Below are 23,655 nucleotides of genomic sequence, written 5' to 3'. Positions count from 1 at the left end.
TCGTGAATGAGCTGGACTTAAGGGTCTGTTTCCGTGCTGTACATCAGTAATTCAAAAAGTGATGCTACGCCCTACAAATCATGGATCAGACCACATTAAGAATATTGTGATTAGTTCTGGGCACCTTATTTAAAGATGGATGTTAAGTCCGGAAAGCATGCAAAGGAGATTTACCAGAATAATATCAGGAAGGAGAGATTGTCAGCGAGAGCTGAGAGAGAAAATTTTTAGGATTTGGATTGCACATTTTGGGAAAGGTGGAGGTGGATTCCATACAAAGGTATCAAAGAGAGAGCTGGATATATATCTGAAAGAGGGCTAGCTGGGTAGTTCTGAGGTGGTACAGTCAAGGCATCTAATGACCTTCCTCCGTACTGTAAAGTTCAGACTCTACATGCATCCTTACTTGTTGCCTTGTTTGGAATGGTCACACAGCAACATAGGGTTACAATTATAAGATAGTGTGAAAGAACAGAGACCCATGCACAAAGCTTACAAAATTGTGGGATAAGTTTGGAAAGGGTTTTTTTTTTTTAAAAAAAAAAGAACCATGACCTTTGACTTGAAAAATGGAGAGATAACATCCCAAAGCAAGGAAATGTTGCTTAGCATTTACAAGACACCAGATCCAAGATGGAGTAGTGTGTTCAATACTGGGCAGCACAAGTCGATGCTTGTCATGGCCTTAGACTGAATTAATTCATGAAAGCGATGCGAAAGTGTAGAGAACAATGTAATGGTGGAAGTGGGCAGGTTATTTTCTTTTAAAGGGGTGAAGTGTGGAGAGGTTTCTCTTTCAAAGCAGCAGGGTAGATTGTCAGCAAACATCAGAACAACATCTTGTTTCAGTAGAGTAAACGTAGTAGTTTTCCAGTTGTAGAAACAATTGGTCACAAGAGGATACAGATTTAAGATAATTGGTAAAAAGAACCCAGGTGAAGAAAATGGGAGTTTTTATTTTTGTGGACCAGTTAATGTCTGGAAAGCATCAGAAAGGCTAGTGGAAGCAGATTCAATACCTTCTGAACAGGAGTTGGATGACTACATTAAAGAGAGGGGGAAAACCCTGCAATGTATTAGGGGAGAAAAGGACCAACTGGGTAACTTCAATTAGGCAGAGCGATCTTCTGCAATGACCGATCACTATGAGGATACATTTTGTGTTTAGCCCCTACCATAAATATGATCTTGGGATTGACAGCAACACTGGAAAAGTAATATTTATTGTTCACATCTAATGGAATTGAGGGGATGTTGTCCCAATTATATAGGGCAGGTCAGACTTCATACCCTGCCTTCCCTGAAAAATGAGTCAATTATTTGTTCACTAGCACCTTTCAAAGCCATATTCTGAAGCCAGATCACAAATTAGTTTGGTTCTCAATGAAGTTCATTAAATACTTGACTTTTCTCACTCGATAACCATTATCGTTGTTCTGTATTTGAAATTAAGTAGGGGGCTAGTATAACTGGGACATGAGACTAAAGGTGAAATACCTCAAATTTGACACTTATCGTAGTTAAAACCATTGAATGTGGTAGCAAGAGCAATCAGATTTCTTTCAATGGTTAATTCTACTTTTGAACAATTGCACACAATAGATGAGAAGAGATTAAAAGTGTGTAATTTTTTTGCAATTGCAGTAGGTTGTTTGAGCTTCAATTTCCAGTAAATTCTTGCTCAAGGTTATTCCCACAGATAACATTAGGTACCATAACAGATAACATTCTTGTTTCAAATTTAACTGACTTCAGTCCAATTCTGATTTGTATCCAGTGTTCTGCTTGAATGCAATACTGAAGTAGTATTCTATGTTTGAAGGCCTTATCCTGCAGATGTAGATGAAATCTGCCAGGATCGGTGCAGCAGAACTTCAAGAGCTGTATTTGAAGCACTAATTTTAAATGCAAACATTTGTCACAGAACAAACACCAAAATGATTCTCTAACCATTCACTCCAGACATTGCATAGAATAATATGCAAATAGCTGTATTCACATTGTGGAATTAATCCTATGAAGCATTTTTTTTGTAGCAAGGTTGACTAACCTGCAAGAGTGATTGTCTTTCTTTAAAGCTCTCATCAAGTGTCTCCAGATCCAGTTCATGTGATCTGTTAAGCTCTGCAATGAACAAAAATAAGTCCAAGTTGTGATAATTATTTGCAGTTATGCAATGTATTATATTGAGGAATTATATCTGTTGCAACATTAGACTTATTCCTTTCACAAGGTCACTTTACTAGGATGATACCATTTTATTCGGCATTGATTACCTGTTAGAGACTGTTGATATTCTTTCTGAAGACACTCCAGGTTTTTTGAATGAGTTGCAATAAGCTCCAGTTTACGAGCATCATGTTTAGAGGTTACCCCTTCAATCTAAATACAAAAAAAGAGAAAATCATGTTTGGCGTCGTGTGCAGAGTACATTATGTGGAGCCAGGGGATGGTCATTTAACCCACTTGAGCATCAACATTGCTGGCTCGGCTTATTTTATCCAAATGATCCTATTTATTGCATACATTTTGGATACAACAGCAATTTATTTAATTCTCAGCATAAATAAGACTTCATCTGAACATGCAAAAGTAGTTGAGCCAGTGTCACAAATTTCAAATTTGGGTGTTAAGATATTCTCTCATGTTTAGTGTGGTTAGTCACTCAGGTAAGTAAGCCTCTCATGTTGTATGGCAGGAGTATATCTACTCTATATGGATGGGACAAATCAATTTAGCAATAACATTACAGAGGATTTTCTGGAGTGTATATGTGAGCTTTAAGACCAGTTATGTTGAGGAGCAACGAGAGAGCAGGCTATCCTAGATTCATTACTGCGCAATGAGAAAAGATTAATTAACAATGAGTGTGCATGGTCCATTGGGGAAGGAGGACCATGAAAATAAAGAGTTAAATGCAAATGAATGCCCTGAATCTATATAAGGATATGAAGTGCCGGATAGCAATGTCGGGTAAAAAGGCTGGCATTGCGTAGACAATGGCTAATTTTTAAGAGGAATTTAGATATGATCAACAATCATTTAATCCTACCTGGTGCAAAAATAGGAAAGGTTGCTCAACAATAGTTTAAAGAAAGAAATTGGGTTAGCATTAGATTCAAACAGTAGACAAAACTGCCAGACAAAGTAGCAAGCCTGAAGCCAAGCAGCAGTTCAGAATTCATTAAAACGAGACAAAAGATCGATCAAGAGAGCGTGAAAACCATCCGAGAGTAAGCTTACATGGGAAAAAAAAAATGACAAAAGTTTAGGTGTGACCAGAAAAAGGTTAAAGACAAAAGGTAGACCCTCAGAGTCAGAAATGGGGAAAGAAATGGCCAAAGAATTGAACACATTTCGATCTCTTTACAAGAGAGGACAAGTTCTCAGAAATGCCAAGGAACTAACAGGGAGCATTAAAAGAAAATGAGCACGGATTAAAAATAGTGCTAGAGAAATAGAAAAGAGTTTAAGACTGATGAGTCTCCTGGACCTGATAATCTGTATTCTACAGTGTAAAAAGGAAGTTGTCTGAAAATTTTGGATGGATGGGTAGTTAGAAATGACAGATTAAAAGGAATGTCTTAGGAAAGTAGCGAATACATGGAATTCTATATTGCAGGAGGGGTATTGAAGCTGTGTTATTAAGTATATTCAAGATTGATTTAATGGAGTCAAGGATTATCAGATCAGCCATGATCTCATTGAAAGGCAGAGGTACTGCGAAAGACTGAATAACCCAGTTCTGCTCCTGTCCCCTATGGTCATCTTGTAAAACTCTGCAGATTAGAAAGCAGTTGCTACAGCTTGGAGGGTAGCAAATCTAACCCTAAATTAAAAAGGGAGCAAGAGAAAACAGGAGAGTTGCAGACCAGTTAGACTATTAGATGTAGAAAAGAAATGCTTGTATCTACAAGACATGATAACTGAACATTTGGGAAGCATTAATGGGACTAGACAAAAGGCATGGGGTTATAAATATTATGTTTAACCATTCTTTTGGAGCAATTTCTTTTTATTGAGAATTAATCAGGAGAATAGATAAGGGACAACCTGTGGATGTGGTGTATTTAGATTTCATGAAGGGTTCCGATAATGTCCCACTTAAGAGACTAGTGCACAAATTGATGCATACAGCACCTGGAGTGGGGGTGTAATACACTAGCACTGATTGATAATGGATCCATAGACCAGAAAGAGCAAGTAGGGACAGGTGAGTCTTTTGAGGTGGTAGATTCACGAAGCTGACACTGGTGGTGATAGGGCTGTCTTTAAGGCAAGAGATTGGTTTGGTCAGACTTGTATTCACTAGAGTTCAGAAAAATGAGAAGGTCCAAGTTGTATACATTCTGACAGGGTTGGGTTTCCTTTGGTTGGTAGGGTCTAGAGTCAAGAGTCTCAGTCTCAAGATACACAGAGTCGGCCATTTCTTGTCAACCTATGGAATTCACTACCACTGGGTCAGAGTATGTTCATGGAAGTGATGATAAATTTTGAGAAATCAACAAAGTATCAAGGGGTAAGAAGAGAGAGAAAGTGGGAATATGGCACTGATAGAGGAGCAGCCATGATCATGGTATGGACTAGCACAGCAGGTTTAAAGAGCCAAATGGCTTACTCTTGCTCCTAGTATCTGCACCTGTGTTTCTATGACCTGTCTTCAGGTCATCAGTGCTGCAGAAAAGGTAGCAAGACAACTGAATAGATTCAGACAAGTCTCCTATGGCATTTCATCTATTCTAAAACACAAAACGTAAGGGAATCTATAGAATTTTGGTACACTATATGGGGTAGGGGCTTCAACATCAAACAAGGAAAGCCCCAAATGCTGATAACTAAGTCGGAGTTGCCATAATCTTCTGGGACAAACTGGTTTGATATAACTTCCTGTTACTATCTACTAAAACAAGGGAAAACTTAAATTTGGGACAGAAGGACCTTAGCCTTTGCCACTCTGAGCTGCTACTTAGCAGCAGTTATAAGAAAGGAAACTTCACAATGGGTGGTTCAGCACAGCAAGCTGCAGATTAAGACCAGTCTGATAACTGGGTAAACATCAGAGGAGCAGTACTCCTCGGATACTGCCTGAACTGCTGTGTTCTTCCAGCACCACTAATCCAGAATCTGGTTTCCAGCATCTGCAGTGATTGTTTTTACCTAACTGGGTAAACAGTTTATTAAGTAAATATTGAGCTTGAAAAAGGAACCCAGGGCGACTAAAAACTTTGACTCGCTAATAAAGCTCGCTCAAAACTTCACTATTATTCAAAACGTCAACATAAGCAGTCAAGGGTTATTAATGCTGGCATGTCAAGCAAATTAAAAGTCCACACATTGGACCATGTGGTCACTTACATCTGGAAATCTTGGCTAATGCCGGTTTACAAATTTCTGTCTCTCAAAAAAGTGACAAAGTATCACAAGATGAAAAAAATCCAACTCAGGTGACTTAGATAAAATTCAACATTATTCACCTCTTGCTGTAATCAAAGACAGTTTGCACTAACTTGGCTTTTTTCATTTCATACTAAATTAAAGTATTATTATTTTTATGTCAACATACATCTCAAGGACAGATCACACCTCAACAATCGGGGCATAGGGTTCAATGCTTTCTTTTTCATTTCATTTAGTTTTCTGGAGACCGATTTAATAAAGCAGTTTGAGAAAAATAAAAAGCCAGAAGGAATTTAGTACACAAAGTATGCACAACAAACAGAGCAAACCACATGCCTTTTGTTTTAAAATAATGCAGTCACATCAACATAACAAACCTGACATTCCACCCAGTGGTGATGTGATGACACTCATTACTGACCTCAAAAGAAAATTGAAAATTTGAGATAATTTCCCATGTTAATTTCACTGCATCAAGTATTGGGAATCCCTGTTGTGCAACAGTCCTATCAAGACCAAACAATAAATCAACAATTTCTGAAACTACGATCCTGAAGGTATAAAGTGCTGCTTAAATGCCCGTTTAACCAATTCAGAAGTGAAGTGCAGATTTGGACATACACACGAAGACGACAGAAGAAGAAATATCAAAAATAATTTGAAAACTATGGAATGTTATTAATCCTGGCAAAGTCTGAGTCCCCACAAAATTTCTTATGGCAAGAGCAACTGTTCAATATGTGGTTTTAGTACACCATTAAAAAAAGTTATACCATATTCAAACCATAATAATTCTTCAATGGCTTGTACAGTGAGGCAGTATAAATAAGAAGTGCAAGTCCAGATCAAACCATTAACATCCATGATTGCCATTTCGAAAGAACAGAGAATCTGTGACAACTTCTGGGTGGTTGTGTTTAACTGTACACATGGACAACAGAAGCTATGACCATTATCAAGTTTTTACTGTGCAGCTTTTACAACGGTCTCCTTGGCACTGTCGATGCAAAGCTTTATCAAATACTTCGAGGGTGGAAAGAGGAAATAAAGCCAAAAAAAAAACAAAATCAGACCTCCTTTTGAAGCTGTGCTTGCAACTTCTTGACATCATTTTCAAAGCGTTGCTGTAGGTGCTCCTTCTCTGCAGTGAAGAGCTCCTCAAGTCTTTTTTCTAATTCTTTAAGTTCAGTCTGGTGCTCTTCAGATAGCGTTTGAATTACTCCTTCGTATCTGTTTTGTAGTTCCTCCCGATCCTTCTCCAACTGAACCAACGTCACGTTCCTGGTCTCTGAAAGCAGTGCAGTGACATAATAGCATGATATAATACTGCAATCCTATGAGAGGTATCACAAAACCATTCTAGTCCATTTATGTTAGATTAATAATATGAGCTTTTAAGATAATTTTGGCTCTGCTACACAAATTAGACTTGTGAATTAATGCAGTGTAGTCAAGCCACCCTCATTTTTACAAGCTGAACATTTTTGAAAAAAACTTGTGCGCTTTCAGTTGGCTTTAAAAGCATTTGAGACAGGCTTATTGACACAAACTTCTCCCACAGCACCTCCATAACTGGACTTCATAATTAGGTTTTTGGAGCTGTCTGGAAGGCCAAAGTCAAACACTGCAGTGCTTAGCTCCACTAAACACTGTTGGCGTGAATCCAAATGACATCATCACAATTGTTTATATTATTCAGAGCAACCCTCGTGTTAACTAGCTACCTACTTCCACTTACAGTGTCATAGAGATGTATAGCATGGAAACAGACCCTTCAGTCCAACTCTTCCATGGCGACCACATATCCCAACCTAACCTAGTCTCATTTGCCAGCACTTGCCCATATTCTTCCAAACTCTTACTATTTATATACACTTTCAGATGCCTTTTAAATGCTCCAATTGTAGTAGCCTTCACCACCTCCTCTGGCAGCAACACCATTGGTGTAAAAAGGTTGCCCGTTAGGTCCCTTTTATATCTTTCCCCTCTCACCCAAAACCAACCTAGCTCTGGACTCCCCCATCCCAGAGAAAAGACAGACTTAGTCTATTTATCCTATCCATGCCTCTCATGGTTTAAACTTAGTTTTCTTTGATTCTTGGCCCCATTCACACAAATACAAACTATTAAACATAGTTAAGGGATAAATCAAAAGAAAAAAAAAGAGATATAATTGGCCAATTCACTTCAGCAGATTCCAGATTCATAACATCACAGGCACAAGGGACTTGGTTTCTGAAGCATGCATGCAAATGGATTTCACTAAGCTCTGAGGACTAGCCAATACTTATAACAGAGATTCTATTCTCCAAATTTTCAATAAGTTGATAATGAGAAGATTAGCAGGGAACAATCAAACCTCCATCCTATAGCTTTTGCAGCCACAATCCTTCTGACCAACACAGTTCAAATCCAGTTCAAACTTTGGTTTCTTAGACTCTTCTTCCTACTGGACCCCTATTAACTTTCAAACATCTGCCATCTGTTTGCGCATAACATATCTCTGAAACCAAAACATATACAGCATTCTTGGAACAAGAATTAACCTGCAATTAATTTTCAGGTCTGGCCTCATAAGCAAATATCAGTTTCCTTCCTTGTTTGCCTTTTTTTTTTAAAAAAAAAGGCTGCTGCTCACGATCCAAAAAGGTCACACTCAGCTCTCAGTTCATAGCTCCAAACCAAATGTGATAACAAAAAGTGGGGGGTGGGGGGTGGTGCGGGCGGGCGGTTTCCCCCAAGTAAAAAAAAAATCTCCTAAACTGAAAGCCTAAAACACATCTGTTTACTTTGAGAAATTAATCATCAGTGGGCAATGTAAATAGATAGTTCAGATAATCCAGAGGCCATTGCTTTGAAAATGTACAGAACAACTCTAAGGGTTACACAGTGATCTTACATTCAAGCAGGACAATTGGTAGGAAACAAATGCGAACTTAAACGGATTCAGAAAAAAAACAAATTTTTGTTAGTGTCAAAAATTCCTTGTTAGATAAGGTAAAGATTTAATGGCAAGTTACATCCATTGAAATACTATACAGGTACAGCGAGCATTTTGCCATTACTAAGCCTGATGTACAATGCTCAATGGAAAGAATGCTCATGTCCAGTGAAATGGAATAATCCTAAACTGAAGATCACTGGTTAGTGAAAAGTTAAGTTGTGGCTGATGAAATTACTTCCAGGACACAGTAAATCAATTAAAAAACAACTCAAACATATCAGGTCAACCCTAAAAAGTATTTTAAGATTCAACACAGCCTGTATCCAGAGCAGTTTGATTTTTCCAGTTTACCCGATAGTTGTTGCACTTTTCACCACGTGTCTGATGTTACAATACAGACAGAAACTGGATTTCATGAATTGTGAAAACTTGTGCATGCACGATTTAAAAAAAACACACACTTGGGTTTTTGGTACGCAGAGAATCAAGGAATACAGTGATAGTGATGGAAGAGAAAGTTCAGGTAGATCAATCAACTTTGGCATATGGCTGAATAGACTCAGAAGGCCAAAAAGCATACTCCCACTTCTATTTCTATTCTCAGAGACTCAAGTCTTGATAACAGTATTTACTATTGATATGCTGGTACAGCAAGTGATAAGGAAAGCAAATACAATTTTAGCATTTATTGTCAAAGTCATACAGTACAGAAACAGACTCTTCTGTCCAACTTTCCATTGGCGACCAAGTTTCCCCAAACTGAACTAGTCGCACTTTCCTGCGTTTGGCCCAAATGCCTCTAAATCTTGCTGATTCATGTACCTGTGCCTGCATCTACCACTTCCTTTAGTAGTTTATTCCACATACAAACCACCCTGTGTGAAAAGGTTGCCTCTCAGGTCCTTTTGAAATCTTTCTCCTCTCACCTTAAAAAATGCTCCTAGTTTTGAACTTCCCCACTCTAGGGAAAAAACTTTGCTATTCACCTTCTGTGCCCCTCCTGATTTTATAAACCTCTTTCAGATTACTCTTCAACCTCCTACACTCCAGTGAAATGTCACAGTTTACCCAGCCTCTCCTCAACATAGACCCTCCAGTCTCAGCAGCATCCTTGTAAATGTTTCTGAACTCTCTCCAATTTAATATACTTCCTACAGAAAGGCAACCAGAACTGTATACAATACTCCAAAAGTGGCTTCACCAACATCCTGTACAACCTCAACATGACATCCCAACTCCTAGAAATCAAATGGTCTTAGCGATGAAGGCAAGCATGATAAGTGAGTTCTTAAACACCTTGTCTACCTGCGATTCAACATTCAAGAATATGTACCTGAATCCCTAGGTCTCTCCATTCCACAACTCTACCCAGGACTTTACCTTTATTTGCGTAAATCCCACATTTGTTTGTTTTACCACAACACCTCAATTATCTAAATTAAACTCCATCTGCCACACTCAGAACTATATAGCACAGGAAATGACATTTCAGCCCACTATGTTATGTCAAACATGACGCCAAGTTGAACTAATCCCTTCTGCCTCCCTTGGTCCATGTCCTTTCATTCCTTGCATATTCATTTGCTTATCTAAAGTCCCTTAAATACCCCTATTGTATCTGCCTCTACCAACATGGGCAGTGTGTTCCAGACTCTCTACTGTGTAAAAAACCATGCCCATGACATGCTTCTTAAAATGGATGACCCCTAGTATTAGACATTTTGACTCTGGGGGAGAAACATTGACTGTCAACTTTATCTACGCATCTCTATTATATAGACTTCAATCAAGTCTTCCATCAGTCCCTGCTGCTCTAGAGAAAACCTAAGTTTTTCTAGCCTCACCCTGTAGATCATACGGTCTAATTCAGACAGCATCCTGGTAAATAATTTCTGCACCCTCTTCAAAGTCTCCACATCCTTCTTGTAATGTGGCAACCAAAACTGAACACAATACTTTTTTGTTCCCTATCAAAAAAGTCTTTTAAAGCTGCAACATGACATCTTGATATAAATAAAAACCTTCCAACACTACCCGCTGCCTTCTATGGGCAAGCCAATTCTGAATCCACGCATCTTAATCTACTAGAGAAGCCTACCATGAGGGACCTTGTTGAAAGCCTTCACTAAAATCCATATAAACAACATCCACTGCTCTAGCCTCAGAGTATCTTTGTCACCTCCATGAAAAATTCAAATCAAGCTAGTAAGACATGACCTACCCTGCACAAAGCCATGCTGACTGTCCATAATTAGATCATTCTTTTCTAAATGAGCATATATCCTAAGGATTCTCTTCAACAGCATCCCAACAACCGATGTGAGAGTCACTGGTCTATAGTTGCTTGGATTAACCCTACTTCCCTTCTTGAACAGAATATCATCAGCTACTCACCAGTCATCCAGTACCTCTCTGGTGGCGAACAAGGTCTTGATCGAGGCCTCAGCAACCTCCTCTCTTGCCTCTGTCAATAATGTGGACCTGGGGACTTAGTCACCTTAAATGCCCTTCAAAAGACCCATCACTTCCTTCTTGATCTCAAAATGTTCTAGCATATCAGCAGGTTCCACACTAATCTCACTATCCTCCATATCCTTCTTTGGGTAAATATCGACACAAAGTACCCATTTATGATCTCACCCACATCCTCTGCCTATAAGCACAAGTTGCCTCCTTGATAAGTGGTCCTAATTTCTCCCTAGTTATTTTTAATGTATAGAATACCCTGCCATTCTCTTTAACCCTACTTGCCAAGGTCATTTCATGGCCTGTTCTTGCTTTAATTCCTTGCTTTATATCCACCACCCGACAGACCCTGTCAGATTTTAGCTGCCTAAACCTTACCATACTACTTTTCTTCCTTTTGACTAAATTCACAATCTCCAGTCATTTTCCAAGGGTCCTTCACCTTACCATCCTTGTCCTCCTTCCTTACTGCAACATGTCAGTCATGAACTATCAGATCTTTAAACAATTCTCATGTCAAATATGGACTCACCTGATAACAGGCCCTCAGAATTAACATCCCCTAGCTTCTGCCTAACACATTGACCCAATTGATCAAGACCCCTTTGTAATCTTCTACAACCATCTTCACTGTCAACTGTACTATTCTTGATGCCATCTGCAAGCTTACTAAATGCTTCTCCCAAATTCTCAATAGAGTAGAAAAAGAGGGTAGTGTTGGCACAACAAGACATTGGTGAGACCATACCTGAGGTACTGCAGACAAATTTGGTCCCCTTAAGAGATGTAGTTCTATTGAAGGCAGCTCAGAGGTGGTTCACTGGATTGATTCCATAGATATGGGGTGTATTAGGAGGACAGATTGAGCAATTTAGGCCTATACTTGCTGGAGTTTGGAAGAATGAGAGATGTTCTAAGTGAGGCATACAAGATGAAAGGGGATTGATGATGATGATGTAGAGGACAGTTCTTCATTTGAGTGGTCATCGTTTTTAAGGTAAGTCAGACTAAGAGAAACTACTTTTCACAAAAGGTAGTCAATCTGGGAATTCACTACCCCAGAACATGGATGCTGGGACATAGGCTAAAAATTAAAGCCCCCAAATTTAAATTATTTCTGGTTTGAAGGGTTATGAAGGGAAGCAGAAATGAAGCTAAAATGAGATCAGCCATGATTGTATCAAGTGACAGAGCAGACTTGGGGGGCTGAACAGCCTTCTTCTGCACCTAATTCATATGTTTCATGTATTCTGCAGGCCATTAGCTTGATCTCCAAAAGAAACCCAATCAACTTTCTCCCAAAAAATGAAGTTTGTGCAACATGAAGCAGCACCAAGATACGCGTGCACAGAACCACTTGGATCTAGACTTCTCAACCTCAAAAGGTATGCCAAAAGATTGAATAGTTAAGTGAATGCAGTGAAGACAGTCTACAAAATGATTGAACTGAAACATTACTATTACCACAGAAATCTAATCCAACAGAGTTCTCTATAGATCAATGGCTTTAAAACATCCCACATCTATTACTCCATCCTATCACTAGATGTGCAATATTACCCTGCAGTGCATTTAAATAAGCAACATATGCATTTGCAAAACAAGAAAATGACTGAACAATCTACTCCTATTGCTACTGGTATTGAAGGTTGCAAGTCTGCCTTTCCTCCATAAAACTCCAATCAGATCCACCACATGTATGGTCAAGGACACCCAACTTGTTCTCTGGAATAGAAAATTCCAAAACATCACAACTCTTTCAAAGTATCTCACCTTCATCTTAAATGAGAAACGCAGTAGTGTTTTCTTAAACACTGTCCTGTATTACTTGACTCCCTTGAAGAAATACCACCTTAGCATTTACCAAGTCAAATTTTCACTGAATGCTATGTTTCAATAAGAACACCTCTCATTCTTCCCCAAAATGCAACCTCATCTCAAACAGCAGTCTAACAAATCTTCTCTGAACTGCTTCAAAGCCAAGTCTCTAATTAAGGAAATAAAAACCACACAACATGGGTGGATGCTTCCACCTGTGCTGTCTATGTTGCAGCAAGGAACAAGAGAGGTCCAATTTGATAGTCCAAACCCTTGCAATAAACATTCCATCTGCCTTCATAATTACTCTATTTTGATGCCAATGGCTTCGAGGACACCCAGATTCCATTCTACTTAAACATTTTGCTTTCTATACTTCCAAGTGAATCATTTCTTCTCCTCAGCACATAATAGATCTCTCAAAATTATCTGCCCACACAACTTGCATAACAGCCACAAACTTGGATACAATACAGATTTAACCTGAGCCATCTTTAGCTCAGGGTGACATATTAAACCAGGTAAATGGGCTTTGTAATCAGTACATGTGCATAACTGCTCCTGGTACTTGGTTAATTGGCATCGAAAGGTACAAAAGAGAAAATCATCTTGGTGAAGGACTGAAGGGCCACAAATGCTGAAGATGGACCAATCTGCAGAGGGAGGGAGGATGGACTTTTAAGGAAATATAGATTTTAAAATTCCAGTCAACTGACATTAGGTTGAAGCAAGGTCTAGAAAACAAACCTGGAATAACCAAAGTCATCTGAATTTAAAGTAAACATTTATCAAGAGAGACTAAAGCCAGTCACGAGAGAACTACTGATCTTCTAGTTTTAAATTCACATTTGTATGATAGGTCTCAGTCAAGATTAAAGACTTTCTTGCAGTTATCCAGCTTGGGAACAATTACCCCAGATTTTAAAAATACATTAATGCCCTGCATTTCAAGCAGCAGCTTTAAAATCAAGTAAAATGAACTGGATTCATAACTGAAACCAGAAAAGTTTCTTCCTCTCTCTCGGTCTCTAAAAGCAAATTAACTAGTGATAAACAAACTGAAGGGGGACATTGGATTTTAGAACCCAATACATCTGCAATACAGCATTTTCTCTTTTGACATCTGGATTCACATTTCTAATCAATGCGTCCAGTTAAGACCCAACAACTCAAGACTTAAGGATATTGTAAGGACTTTATACTACACATTGCTTTATCTCCACATCATATCGGACACGATGTTAACAGTCTTTCTCTACTCAGGATACCTGCCAGATCTGCTGCGTTTCTCAAGGGCTTATACTTCAGTTCACCATTGTCCAGCGTGTTCCTTTTGATACATTATCTTCCTTTCTGTACTAGACATTATCCACATCTGAATTTATGCACTTCATGTCACATTTCTTTCAAATTTAAGCAGCAAGAAATGACTCTGCCTTCCACACAAGAAAGTCTTGTAATTAACTCATGTTTCTGGGGAGCCAAATTTTAATTGGAATGACAAAGCCAATTCACCCCTCTTCAGCTGGCTGTAACACCAACAGCAATTCCATAAAACCCTAAGAAATAGCAACAGGAATATGCCATTCAGTCTCCTAATCCTGCTCTATCATTCCATAGAAACAACATTCCTGTACTTTCCCTTCAACTTATGATTCCAATACTGATCAAGAATTTCTCACAGCCTTAAAATTTACATGATTCTGTCCCCATGGCTCTGTGGGGAGGAATTCCAAAGCCATTCAACTCAAAAAAAAATCCAGTTGAGTTAACCACACTTTCCTGGAATGCTACTGTTTTCAGGCAGATGAGCACAAAAGCAGCAAAATGAATTGGTATTTATGGTTGTTGTCATTTTTTTTATTGTGGCAGCATCATTGGGAGTAAAGACTATACCAAAACATGATTCTGTTGCGAATAGGGGTCAAGTTTATATGGAAAAATTACATGTTGCTTTATTTCATGCTGACACAAGTGATTACTTGTATTAACATTTCTTCATTATATTTATCCTGGGTCCCCAAACTCAAGTGGGGCTCTGACCAATTCTTGAGCACTCTGCAAAACATTGTTACAATATTCCAAGCTAATGACTTAAAATCGAGATAGCAATTCTGTTAATTAACTAATCTTCAATTCATTCATGCAATGAGCTCTAGTATGTGCAGTAATCATGTAATAATTTCCAAATTTTTTTTGAAATCCAAGTATATCTACCCTTTTTGTTTCTTCTGGCCTAATTATATCCAAAAAGATCTCTAGTAAACCCTGCAAACAATTTCTCTTTGATACTATGCTGGATTCTAATATGATTTTTCTAAATGTTCTGTCAGTATATCCTTAGTAATGGCTCCATTATTTCTCAAATGACAATGGTGCCAGAGTCATGCAGCATGGAAACAGACCTTTTGATCCAACCAGTCCACATCAAACATGTTCCCAAAATAAACTACTCCCACCTGCATGTACTTTATTCAAGGAAGGAAGGAAGGTTTGGAGGGAAATGGGCCAAGTGTCTCTTGTTAAAAATTTTTAACTGTCCCTGCATCTACTACTTTCACTGGCAGATTTTCTCCTCTCAGCTTAAAATATGCCCTCTAGTTTTGAACTCCAAGGGAAAAGACCTTTATCATTCACCTAACTATGCCCCTCATGATTTTATAAATATCTGTAAAGGCCACCCCTCAACCTCATGTTCCAGTGAAAAATGTGCAATCCTATCCAGCCACGTCTTATAACTCAACCCCTCCAGCCCTAGTAACAGCCTAGTAAATCTTTGCTGAACCCTCTCCAGTTTAATAATATCCTTCCAATAAAAGAGCAAGCAGAATTGGACAGTACCCCACAAGAGGCCCCACCAACGTCCTGTCCCACCTCAGTCAGAGCAGTACAGCATAGAAACAGACACTTCCATCCAACTCGTCCATGCCGACCAGATATTCTAAATTAATGGAGTCCCATTTTCCAGCACTTGGTCCATATCCCTCTAAACCCTTCATATTCATATACCCATCCACATGCCTTTTAAATGTTGTAGTTATACCAACCTCCATTCCAATCACATATTGCATGAAAATATTGCCTCTTGGGTCCCTTTTAAATCTTTCCCCTCTCATCTTAAACCTATACTTTCTAGATGTGAACATCCCCCACCCTGGAAATAAATCCTTGTCTGTATACCCTATCCGTGTCCTTCATGATTTTATAAACCTCAAGTTACCGGTCAGCCTCTGATGATCAAGGGAAAATAGCCCGAGTTTATTCAGCCTCTCCCTATTAGGTCAAAGCCTCCAACCGTGGCAATATCCTTGAAAAGGTTCAGAAACGACTTACAAGTTTCACAACATCCTCCTTCAAGCATGGAGACCAGAATTGCACACAGTATTCCAAAAGCGACCTAACATCCTGAAGACATCCTGACTCTTCTAACCAATATTTTCCTGAAGAAGGGCTTATGCCCGAAACGTCGATTCTCCTGTTCCCTGGATGCTGCCTGACCTGCTGCGCTTTTCCAGCAACACATTTCCAGCTCTTCTAACCAATACACTGACCAATAAAAGGCAAGAATATCAAATGCCTTCTTCATTATCTTCCTAACTCAAAAAGGTCTGAGCAATGAAGGCAAGTGTGCGAATCACCTTAACCACACTGTTTACCGGTGATACAAATTTCAAAGAATTCTGTACCTGAAACCCTAGTTTTGGTTCTATAACACTACCCAGCAGCCTATTAAATACAATACTTCACATTTATCCATATTAAACTTTACCTGCCTCTCCTTGACCTGTTGACGCAACTGATCAAGGTCTCTTTTTAATCTTCGACAACTAACTTAACTATACACTATCACCAATTTTAGTGGCATCAACAAACTTACTAACCATGCTTCTTATATTCTCATTTAAATAATTTATATAAAAGACAAAAAAGTGGACAAGCACCATTCTCTCTGGAACACTTATGGTCACCGGCCTTCGTCAGAAAAATCCTCAGCCATCACCGTATCTGCCTTCAAGCCAATTTTGAATCTGATTGACAAGCTCATTCAGAATTCCATGCGATCTAGCTTTACTAATTAGCCAACCATGCGAAACTTGTCTAGTTGTCCCTTTTAAATTGTTTTCTACAGCAGCCAATCAGGCTACTCTTATTGCTGCATGTTACTGACTGTCACTACCCCATGGGCAGTAGCAAACTGGCCTAGTTCTCTCTAATCTTGCTCAGTGCTTCCTCTCATTTAAAAAAAAGGGCCTTCATGAAGTTGGGAACATACTGCGTAGTGCAAAAGTGCCTCATTGTTAATGCACAGTACAATAAGTTGCCTTGAAACTTCCATATCTAGTGTTCACAAGAATATTTCTCTTCATTGCAAATTTCACAAGTGTAGCTAATGTGTTTTAGGAGTTTTTGGTTTGTCAGCAAGAATGTCACTTAAAGGCTAAAATGATAAGGTTCTGTTTGATACTGAACCGTGAGGCAATTGTGGGCCATTAAGTCAAATTCAAATGCTCAATTCGACTGGCTGTGAATCTTTTTTGGTAAAATAAAAATGCCACATTAACCCGACACTCAAATAGTGTGTACAATAACAAGGCTAGTTGGGCTACATACTTAAACACAATATATGTTACAATGAGCCAAAGGAAGAGTTATTTTATTCTGGACTGGGATTGAGCATTCTGCCAAGCATTAGAAAAAGTTTCACTGATTAAATTATATCTAAAAAGGTAAAAAAGGATATTAAACAGGACGAAATAAGATTATATCCGTATTCAGCAATAAATGCTTAAGCATGAACAATTATTTTGCATTTAAAATCAGAAGGTAGGTCTGGGGAAAACATTTTCCTAAGGCGGTTCCTGGTATACCAAATGCTCGGAATTCCAGGAACTGGGTCAAATGGCCAGCCTCCAGAGAAATAAGTGTTTTCACAGATATCATGGAACATTTAACTGCAGGAATATTACTAAACAGCTTAATATTTGCCAAATCATAAAGTTGAGTTTTGAACTATAAAAACCACAATAAAATCTGGTTCTTACCTAGCTCACTGCGCAGTGTAAGCAGCTCATGAGACAGTTCCTTGTGTTGTTTGCTTACTTCCTCCCGCTGTGAAGAAAAATATTTTGTTACTATGGGAATGAAACAAAACTTAGAACTGCAAAATTTTCTATGCTTAATAACTCAAGTGAATATGAAGCTTTCAAAATACATTAAATGTAGGTAGTTTGCTTAAATCACTAGTACACAAAAACTGCAGTGACAGCAGAAAGATACATCAGGATACATTGTTTAGAGAAATATTTTACCATGTGCATTTTTTCAAAAGGTCCAGAGACATCAACCTTATCTTCAATAGAAACAAAACTCTGGTATATATTACAAAAAGCTTGCAATGTTGCAAGGTACAGAGCCAATCGTAGCTGTAACCGACTTCAGTCTTTTGTATTGAGCACAATATTTCCCATGTGTCATGAATTAGTATATCCAGACGACATGCACTACAATTTCAAAAAAGATTGTTCTTACCAAATAAGATGCTTGAATTAGGTCTTTAATGCACAGTTCTAACAAGGTTTCAACAAACATTTTTTTTGTTCACCTTGCAAAGTATTAGAAGAAACAAATCGTAAGCCAAGAGCACAATATCAGCAAGGAAACATGCAGACCTGAGTGCTTCATTAATCTTGAGCAGATAAAATTAAGTGATTTGATTCACAAGCGATCATTAATTCTCGGGAAATTGAACTTGAGCTTTCTAATCCCTAAAGCAGAGTCAGGATGCGGCTTTAAAATGCTATAGGATGTGCGGGGCTCAATAATCTGGCTCTTCAATGCACCACAATTATTCAGCTATTTTTGCAGCAATCTACAGCGAACAGCTGGAAATAAAAGAATGTTGAAATTACTTGCGTCAGTTACCAACCCCTCATAGTTCCAGTCAGCAAATCAAAAGAATTCGTCAGTTACCCTCTTTCCAGCACAAGGATCGTACAGGCACATTTTGCTGCTGCTGCAACCCATTCTCCCTTTTTCTGGCTGTTTGTGTAAATTGTGCAAAAGCACAGGTGGCCACACCACAACCCAAACTGGTCTTTCTACATTTAAAATACTTGTAGGAAAAGATCCATTAGGCCTTGCCTTCCAAGCTAACTTTCAGTCCAGGATGTGTACCATATTTCCTGCAGTACTCCGGCCTGAAGAAAAAAAACATCTGCATTCATAAGTGAAGTGGGAACCACTCATTACAGAAGGCACAGCCCTATGCGTCTGCAGACGGGAGACTGGATAGAGTGGGGGAGGCGCTGATCGATGTTAATTTACTCAAATGTCAGCAACTAAAGCTGAGTACTAGAACATTGATCTTCCAACTAATTCAGTAATGGAAAAGCTCTATTTTTAATTCTCAGCTTAATATATAACGCTGTCAAGCACCCTACCATCCCCCCCAAGGTCAACCAGCTGGTAAACCAAAAAAAAATGTACTGTTCAACTCAGTCAGTTTTAAATTACAATCTGGTGTTAGTTCCAGTTCAAATCAGCCCAATTTAGAACAGAGCTACACTGTAATGATCTCTATTATGTAAGAGTTTTTAACCAAAGTCATGAGCATATTCCCACTTGGGTAAACGTGAATTAGACAGACAGGTGTGAGCATGTACACTGAAGATTATGGTAATTGCTATCAGCATTGATATTGCCAAACTGACAACCAACAGGTGGTGAAATGCTCACAAACATGTTCCCCACCTTCATTGTAGCTCAAGTCCTAAAGTTTTATTGAAGTGTCATGCTTGCAAGGTTAGAGCAAAATAAGTCACAGATGTAGTTGCAATATTGCAGGTCGACAGTCCAAATTATTGTAAAAGTATCACACAAAGCTCTGAAATGCTAACATTTACAATGCAAAGTTTTCAGCTGAATCTTACATTAAGTGAGCATAAGCAAATACTTAATATGTTTCACTTAATGAAACATTTAATTAAATGGATAGCGAGAAAATTCAGAGAAAAAAAGTCAGTTACTTATGTTCACCTAAAGACAGCAGCATTGGCAAAAGCTGACAAACACGCATTAACTTGAAGCACTAACAAGTGCCAAAAGCAGAATATTCTGCATTGGAAACCATTGGTCTGTCAGGCATACTCAGAACTTCGTCAGCATAAAGTAAGGGTCACTTGATGTGAACATGAACTCTATTTCTCTCCACAGATGCTGCCAGACTTGTTGAGCTTTGCCAGCAACTTTTGTTTTGTTAGTTTATGTTGTTCTTGGGGGCAACACACAGATCACCATGTTCAGCTGCCCATATTTGCGACACAGTCCTTCAATATGAACTGCCCTAATTCCAAGAAATCTGCCCAAGAGGACAATGGCCTATTCCACACAACAAGACCAAGATGTCAAGGAGAAAGACTCCACACGAGAAAGGAGTCCCTTTTTTTTAAATCACCAGCTAAGCTATGTCGTGAGGCTTGTTTGAACGTTCTGATGAGAAGGCATTCTGCCAACGGACAATTGGCTTAGCAAGCCAACGGATAATGTGCCATCTCCTGAATCATCTAGAGGTGGTTACATGTAGACCACTCCCTAATGGACACAGTCAAAAGCTGTTTTACTGCCTTATAAAAAAAGTTTCCCACGTTTGGGAAGGGAGTGCAGTGGAGAAAGTAGGGAGGAGACAGGGATGTGTTGTCCCTCCCCCAGCAAAAGATAGATGTTCTATGCAGTAAAAACAACCCTGATTAAAGTTGAAAGCCAGTTACCTTGTCAGCAGCAACTGCTATGAGGTATGACTTTGGCAATTGATAAATCGGATATTTTCCAAATGAAGCAGTCACACTGTACTACTTACAGACTAATGGAAACTTTTAGAGAAAGACAATGGGCCGAGTGAGCTGAAGATCATCTCAACATTGGGATCAGGAGACAAAGACCACAACTGAGTTTTCCCGTTCTCCTCTACTTTCAACAATAGTCTATTTTCACTATTTTGTGTGTGCCTGCCTGTGTAGAGGGGCATTTAAGGAGATTAGAGTTTGTTAGTATTGTTGCTATATGCCTATGGGGGTTTATGTCTGTTGACTTGCAGATACAGTTTAATTATTTAAATTATAATTCTTACGTAGTACAAAAACCTGGTTTCTATCAACCTTAGTTTGAAAGACCACAAATTGGGGGACCAGGTGTAACTTTCAAAAAAATGTATCTACCATTTGATCCGACTTCAAGAGGAATGCGTCTCTGTTTATGGCACTACTTTAGTGGGTCATAACTGTCTGACAATTGATGTCTGTGTACAGCTAGTTCACGGATACTTTCAAACCACACAAAACTGGCTATTTGGTTGAAAGGGATCCTAGGTATAATATTTTCCCCTTTCACAATTTTGAAAATTGTTTTCATATACACACTACCTGAAATTTGGAAGTGGATGAAGTGGAAGGTGTCTCAGATGATCAATATGGCGCATGAGTGAGGAATTAGGCAGACATAGCATATACAGCACAGTGAAAGCATTTCTCAGTTGATGACCAGGATTTGTTTCTAATGGAGAAAACTGCTGCTACAATTTTTATTGAAGTTACATGGCCTTTTCACTTTTTAAATGCACCTCATGGCTGCTGGGTCAGGCTACCGGAAGGTGCTGTGTTAAAGTTCAGGTGTAAAGAGAGAAAGGATTGATTGGCCTTGCTTTACTGACTTCCAAACTGGTGACAGATGCTCAGTGAGATTTTACCTGCCTGGCTCCCAACCTCATTTCGGATGCATTGGGAAAACATTTTCTGGAACACGTGAACAGGAACGGAGCAGCATTGAGGTTCAGGACAACGTGCTGAGGAATACACCAAAGATTGATGCAGCTGATAATTGGGAAAGGCTCCAGTCTAAGACCTTTCAACTGGAGTACAGAGTGGGGCTGTACCCTATAGAACCTCAGACTGCATGCTTGAGAAACAATTCACATTGTGAAATCACAAATACTGAAACTTGAGGGCAACATGCTTTATGAAGCAAACTCAAAATTAAGGCAATAAAATTCAAGTTGAAGTGATTTACAATATACTTCAGTAACTCCTTTGTATATAAACAGCCCAAGACAAGTTTTATGTGATAGAAACTAACAGGACATTGTAGAAATGAAATAACTTTCAAAAATGAATTTAAATTGGTTCAATTTGATCTGAGGCCTAAAGCATGTTGATATTGTAATAGATGAACAAAATCTCTCAACATTACTAACCAGCATTGCACAAAGTTATGGTTTCATTTAGAGTATCAGCAGGAACATTCCACATTTTGGTTACCAGTTCTTCACAGCATATGTATTTAAAAATTGGTCAACAGGAAAATGCTAGTTTAAGAATTTTCATGTTTGAAAACAGCTCAGTGAAACAAATACCAATGTACAGTTTGAGCTCAGCAAACTGAAAGTCAGTCTGTGCTCCATCTGTGAGCACGTGCAAAATGCATCTTGAAACATGTGACAGACTGACTGCATTTTCAGAGAGGAGATAATGGGTAAGTGTCGCACCTTCTGCGATTGAATGGGAAAGTGCCAGAAGTGGAAGAGTGGACCAGGTTTACCCAGACGGAATGATCCCTGCAAAATGCTCTTAGGGGAACGGGCAGCTTATGATGCTTTCAGCTCAAACTAGATGGGTGAAAAGTGAGGCAGATAAGGAAGGGCTGAGTAGAAGAGCAGGAAGCATCTCAGATTCATTTGAAGACACTCAACCATGACAGAGGGAAATCCTCAGTTGAGGGAAAAAATGGTGAATGAGGCTACTTGCAGAAGATGCATCAAAACAGATGCGACACAGACGGAGGAACAAACCGGAGCAGAGTCGTTACAGAAGGTAATGGGTAAGGATCTATAATTAAAAGGTTACTGTGGGAGTTGGTGATTTTGTAAATCAGGGGCCAGCACTTGTTCGGAGATGCATGTGAAGGGAATGAAGTAGTCAAAGCTGGACCAGGTGAACGTGACAACAGGATGGAAATTGGGAGCAAATTTGATAGTTGTTCTAATTCCACACAAGAGAAGCAGTACTGATTAAGTCAGAAGGGCAGGCAAAGAGTTGTGGGGAGGGACCAGAGCAGGATGGAACAAGGAATATTCCAGTCTACAAACACAGGCATGTCTATTTTACCAGAGCAGCGAGGAGGAGGAGTGGTGAAGCGAGGGCTGTTGGGAAGGGTGAGTTTTCCCACATTAAAAGGGACTTACCGGGGGATCTAAGATGGCGGCGATCTGAGAAGATCGCACTGGAGCTTCGCATCGCAGGAGCAGGACGGTCCTTTAACCCGCCCAACCCGGGTCATCAGGATTTCTTGGGGCATTGGAAAGATTGTGGAGCCCCAAGAAACATTTAAAAATTGACTTACCTGTATTTTCAGCTGTCCAGAAATGCCTAAAAAGGGAGGAGGAGCATCTGAGGCCAGGCCTGCAACAGCCTCAGAGCCAATTACTCTCCAGGACCTGGTGAACCAGCTCTCGAAATCTCGCGAGATGTTGGGGAAACAGATTGAAGAGAAGCTGGCTGCAGTCTCTCTCATGCTGCAGAAGCATGAGCAGCAGCTGGGAGACCTGGAGAAGAGGACTGATGTGGTGGAGCACTGGGTCACAGTGGTGGAAGCTGATGCCAGTTCATTCAAGGAAGAGATCCAAGCCCTGAAGACGCAGGTTCGTACTTTGCGTGACCAAGTGGATGATCTTGAAAACAGGGACAGGAGAAAAATAAACATTTGGATCATCGGTCTGCCTGAGGCTAAGGAAGGTGAGCAGCCTGCGGAATTTGTTGAAGATTGGCTTCCGAAATTCCTTGACTTGGAGACTGGCATAAGAGGATTGAAGATAGGGCTCACCAGGTCACAGCACGGAGGTCTGGTCTGGGTCAATGCCCTCGTCCTTTCCTGGTGTGATTCCATCATTACCGGGAGAAGGAGAGAGTCATAGAGGCTTCCAGATTCCAGGGGAAGGATCCAAAGGCCCTAATTTATGAGGGGTCTAAGATCATGTTTTTTCA

General features: G+C 39.4%; 1 protein-coding gene across 4 annotated transcripts in view; it reads right to left on the bottom strand.

Annotated features, from left to right (window-relative positions):
• mtus1b (microtubule associated tumor suppressor 1b) overlaps positions 1 to 23,655 on the bottom strand; it is a 209,641-nt gene that overhangs the window by 15,517 nt on the left and 170,469 nt on the right. For all 4 annotated transcript variants that reach the window (XM_043690010.1, XM_043689991.1, XM_043689999.1 and 1 more), the window contains 4 exons: positions 17,668 to 17,734; positions 6,471 to 6,685; positions 2,277 to 2,382; positions 2,051 to 2,124 (listed from right to left, as the gene is read on the bottom strand). In XM_043690010.1, the coding sequence (XP_043545945.1) occupies positions 2,051 to 2,124; positions 2,277 to 2,382; positions 6,471 to 6,685; positions 17,668 to 17,734 (462 nt within the window). The remainder of the gene's footprint in view (positions 1 to 2,050; positions 2,125 to 2,276; positions 2,383 to 6,470; positions 6,686 to 17,667; positions 17,735 to 23,655) is intronic.

This window comes from Chiloscyllium plagiosum, chromosome 1 (assembly GCF_004010195.1).
Source record: "Chiloscyllium plagiosum isolate BGI_BamShark_2017 chromosome 1, ASM401019v2, whole genome shotgun sequence".
NCBI classification, from domain to species: Eukaryota; Metazoa; Chordata; class Chondrichthyes; order Orectolobiformes; family Hemiscylliidae; genus Chiloscyllium; species Chiloscyllium plagiosum.
This window is presented reverse-complemented; position numbering and strand designations above follow the sequence as displayed.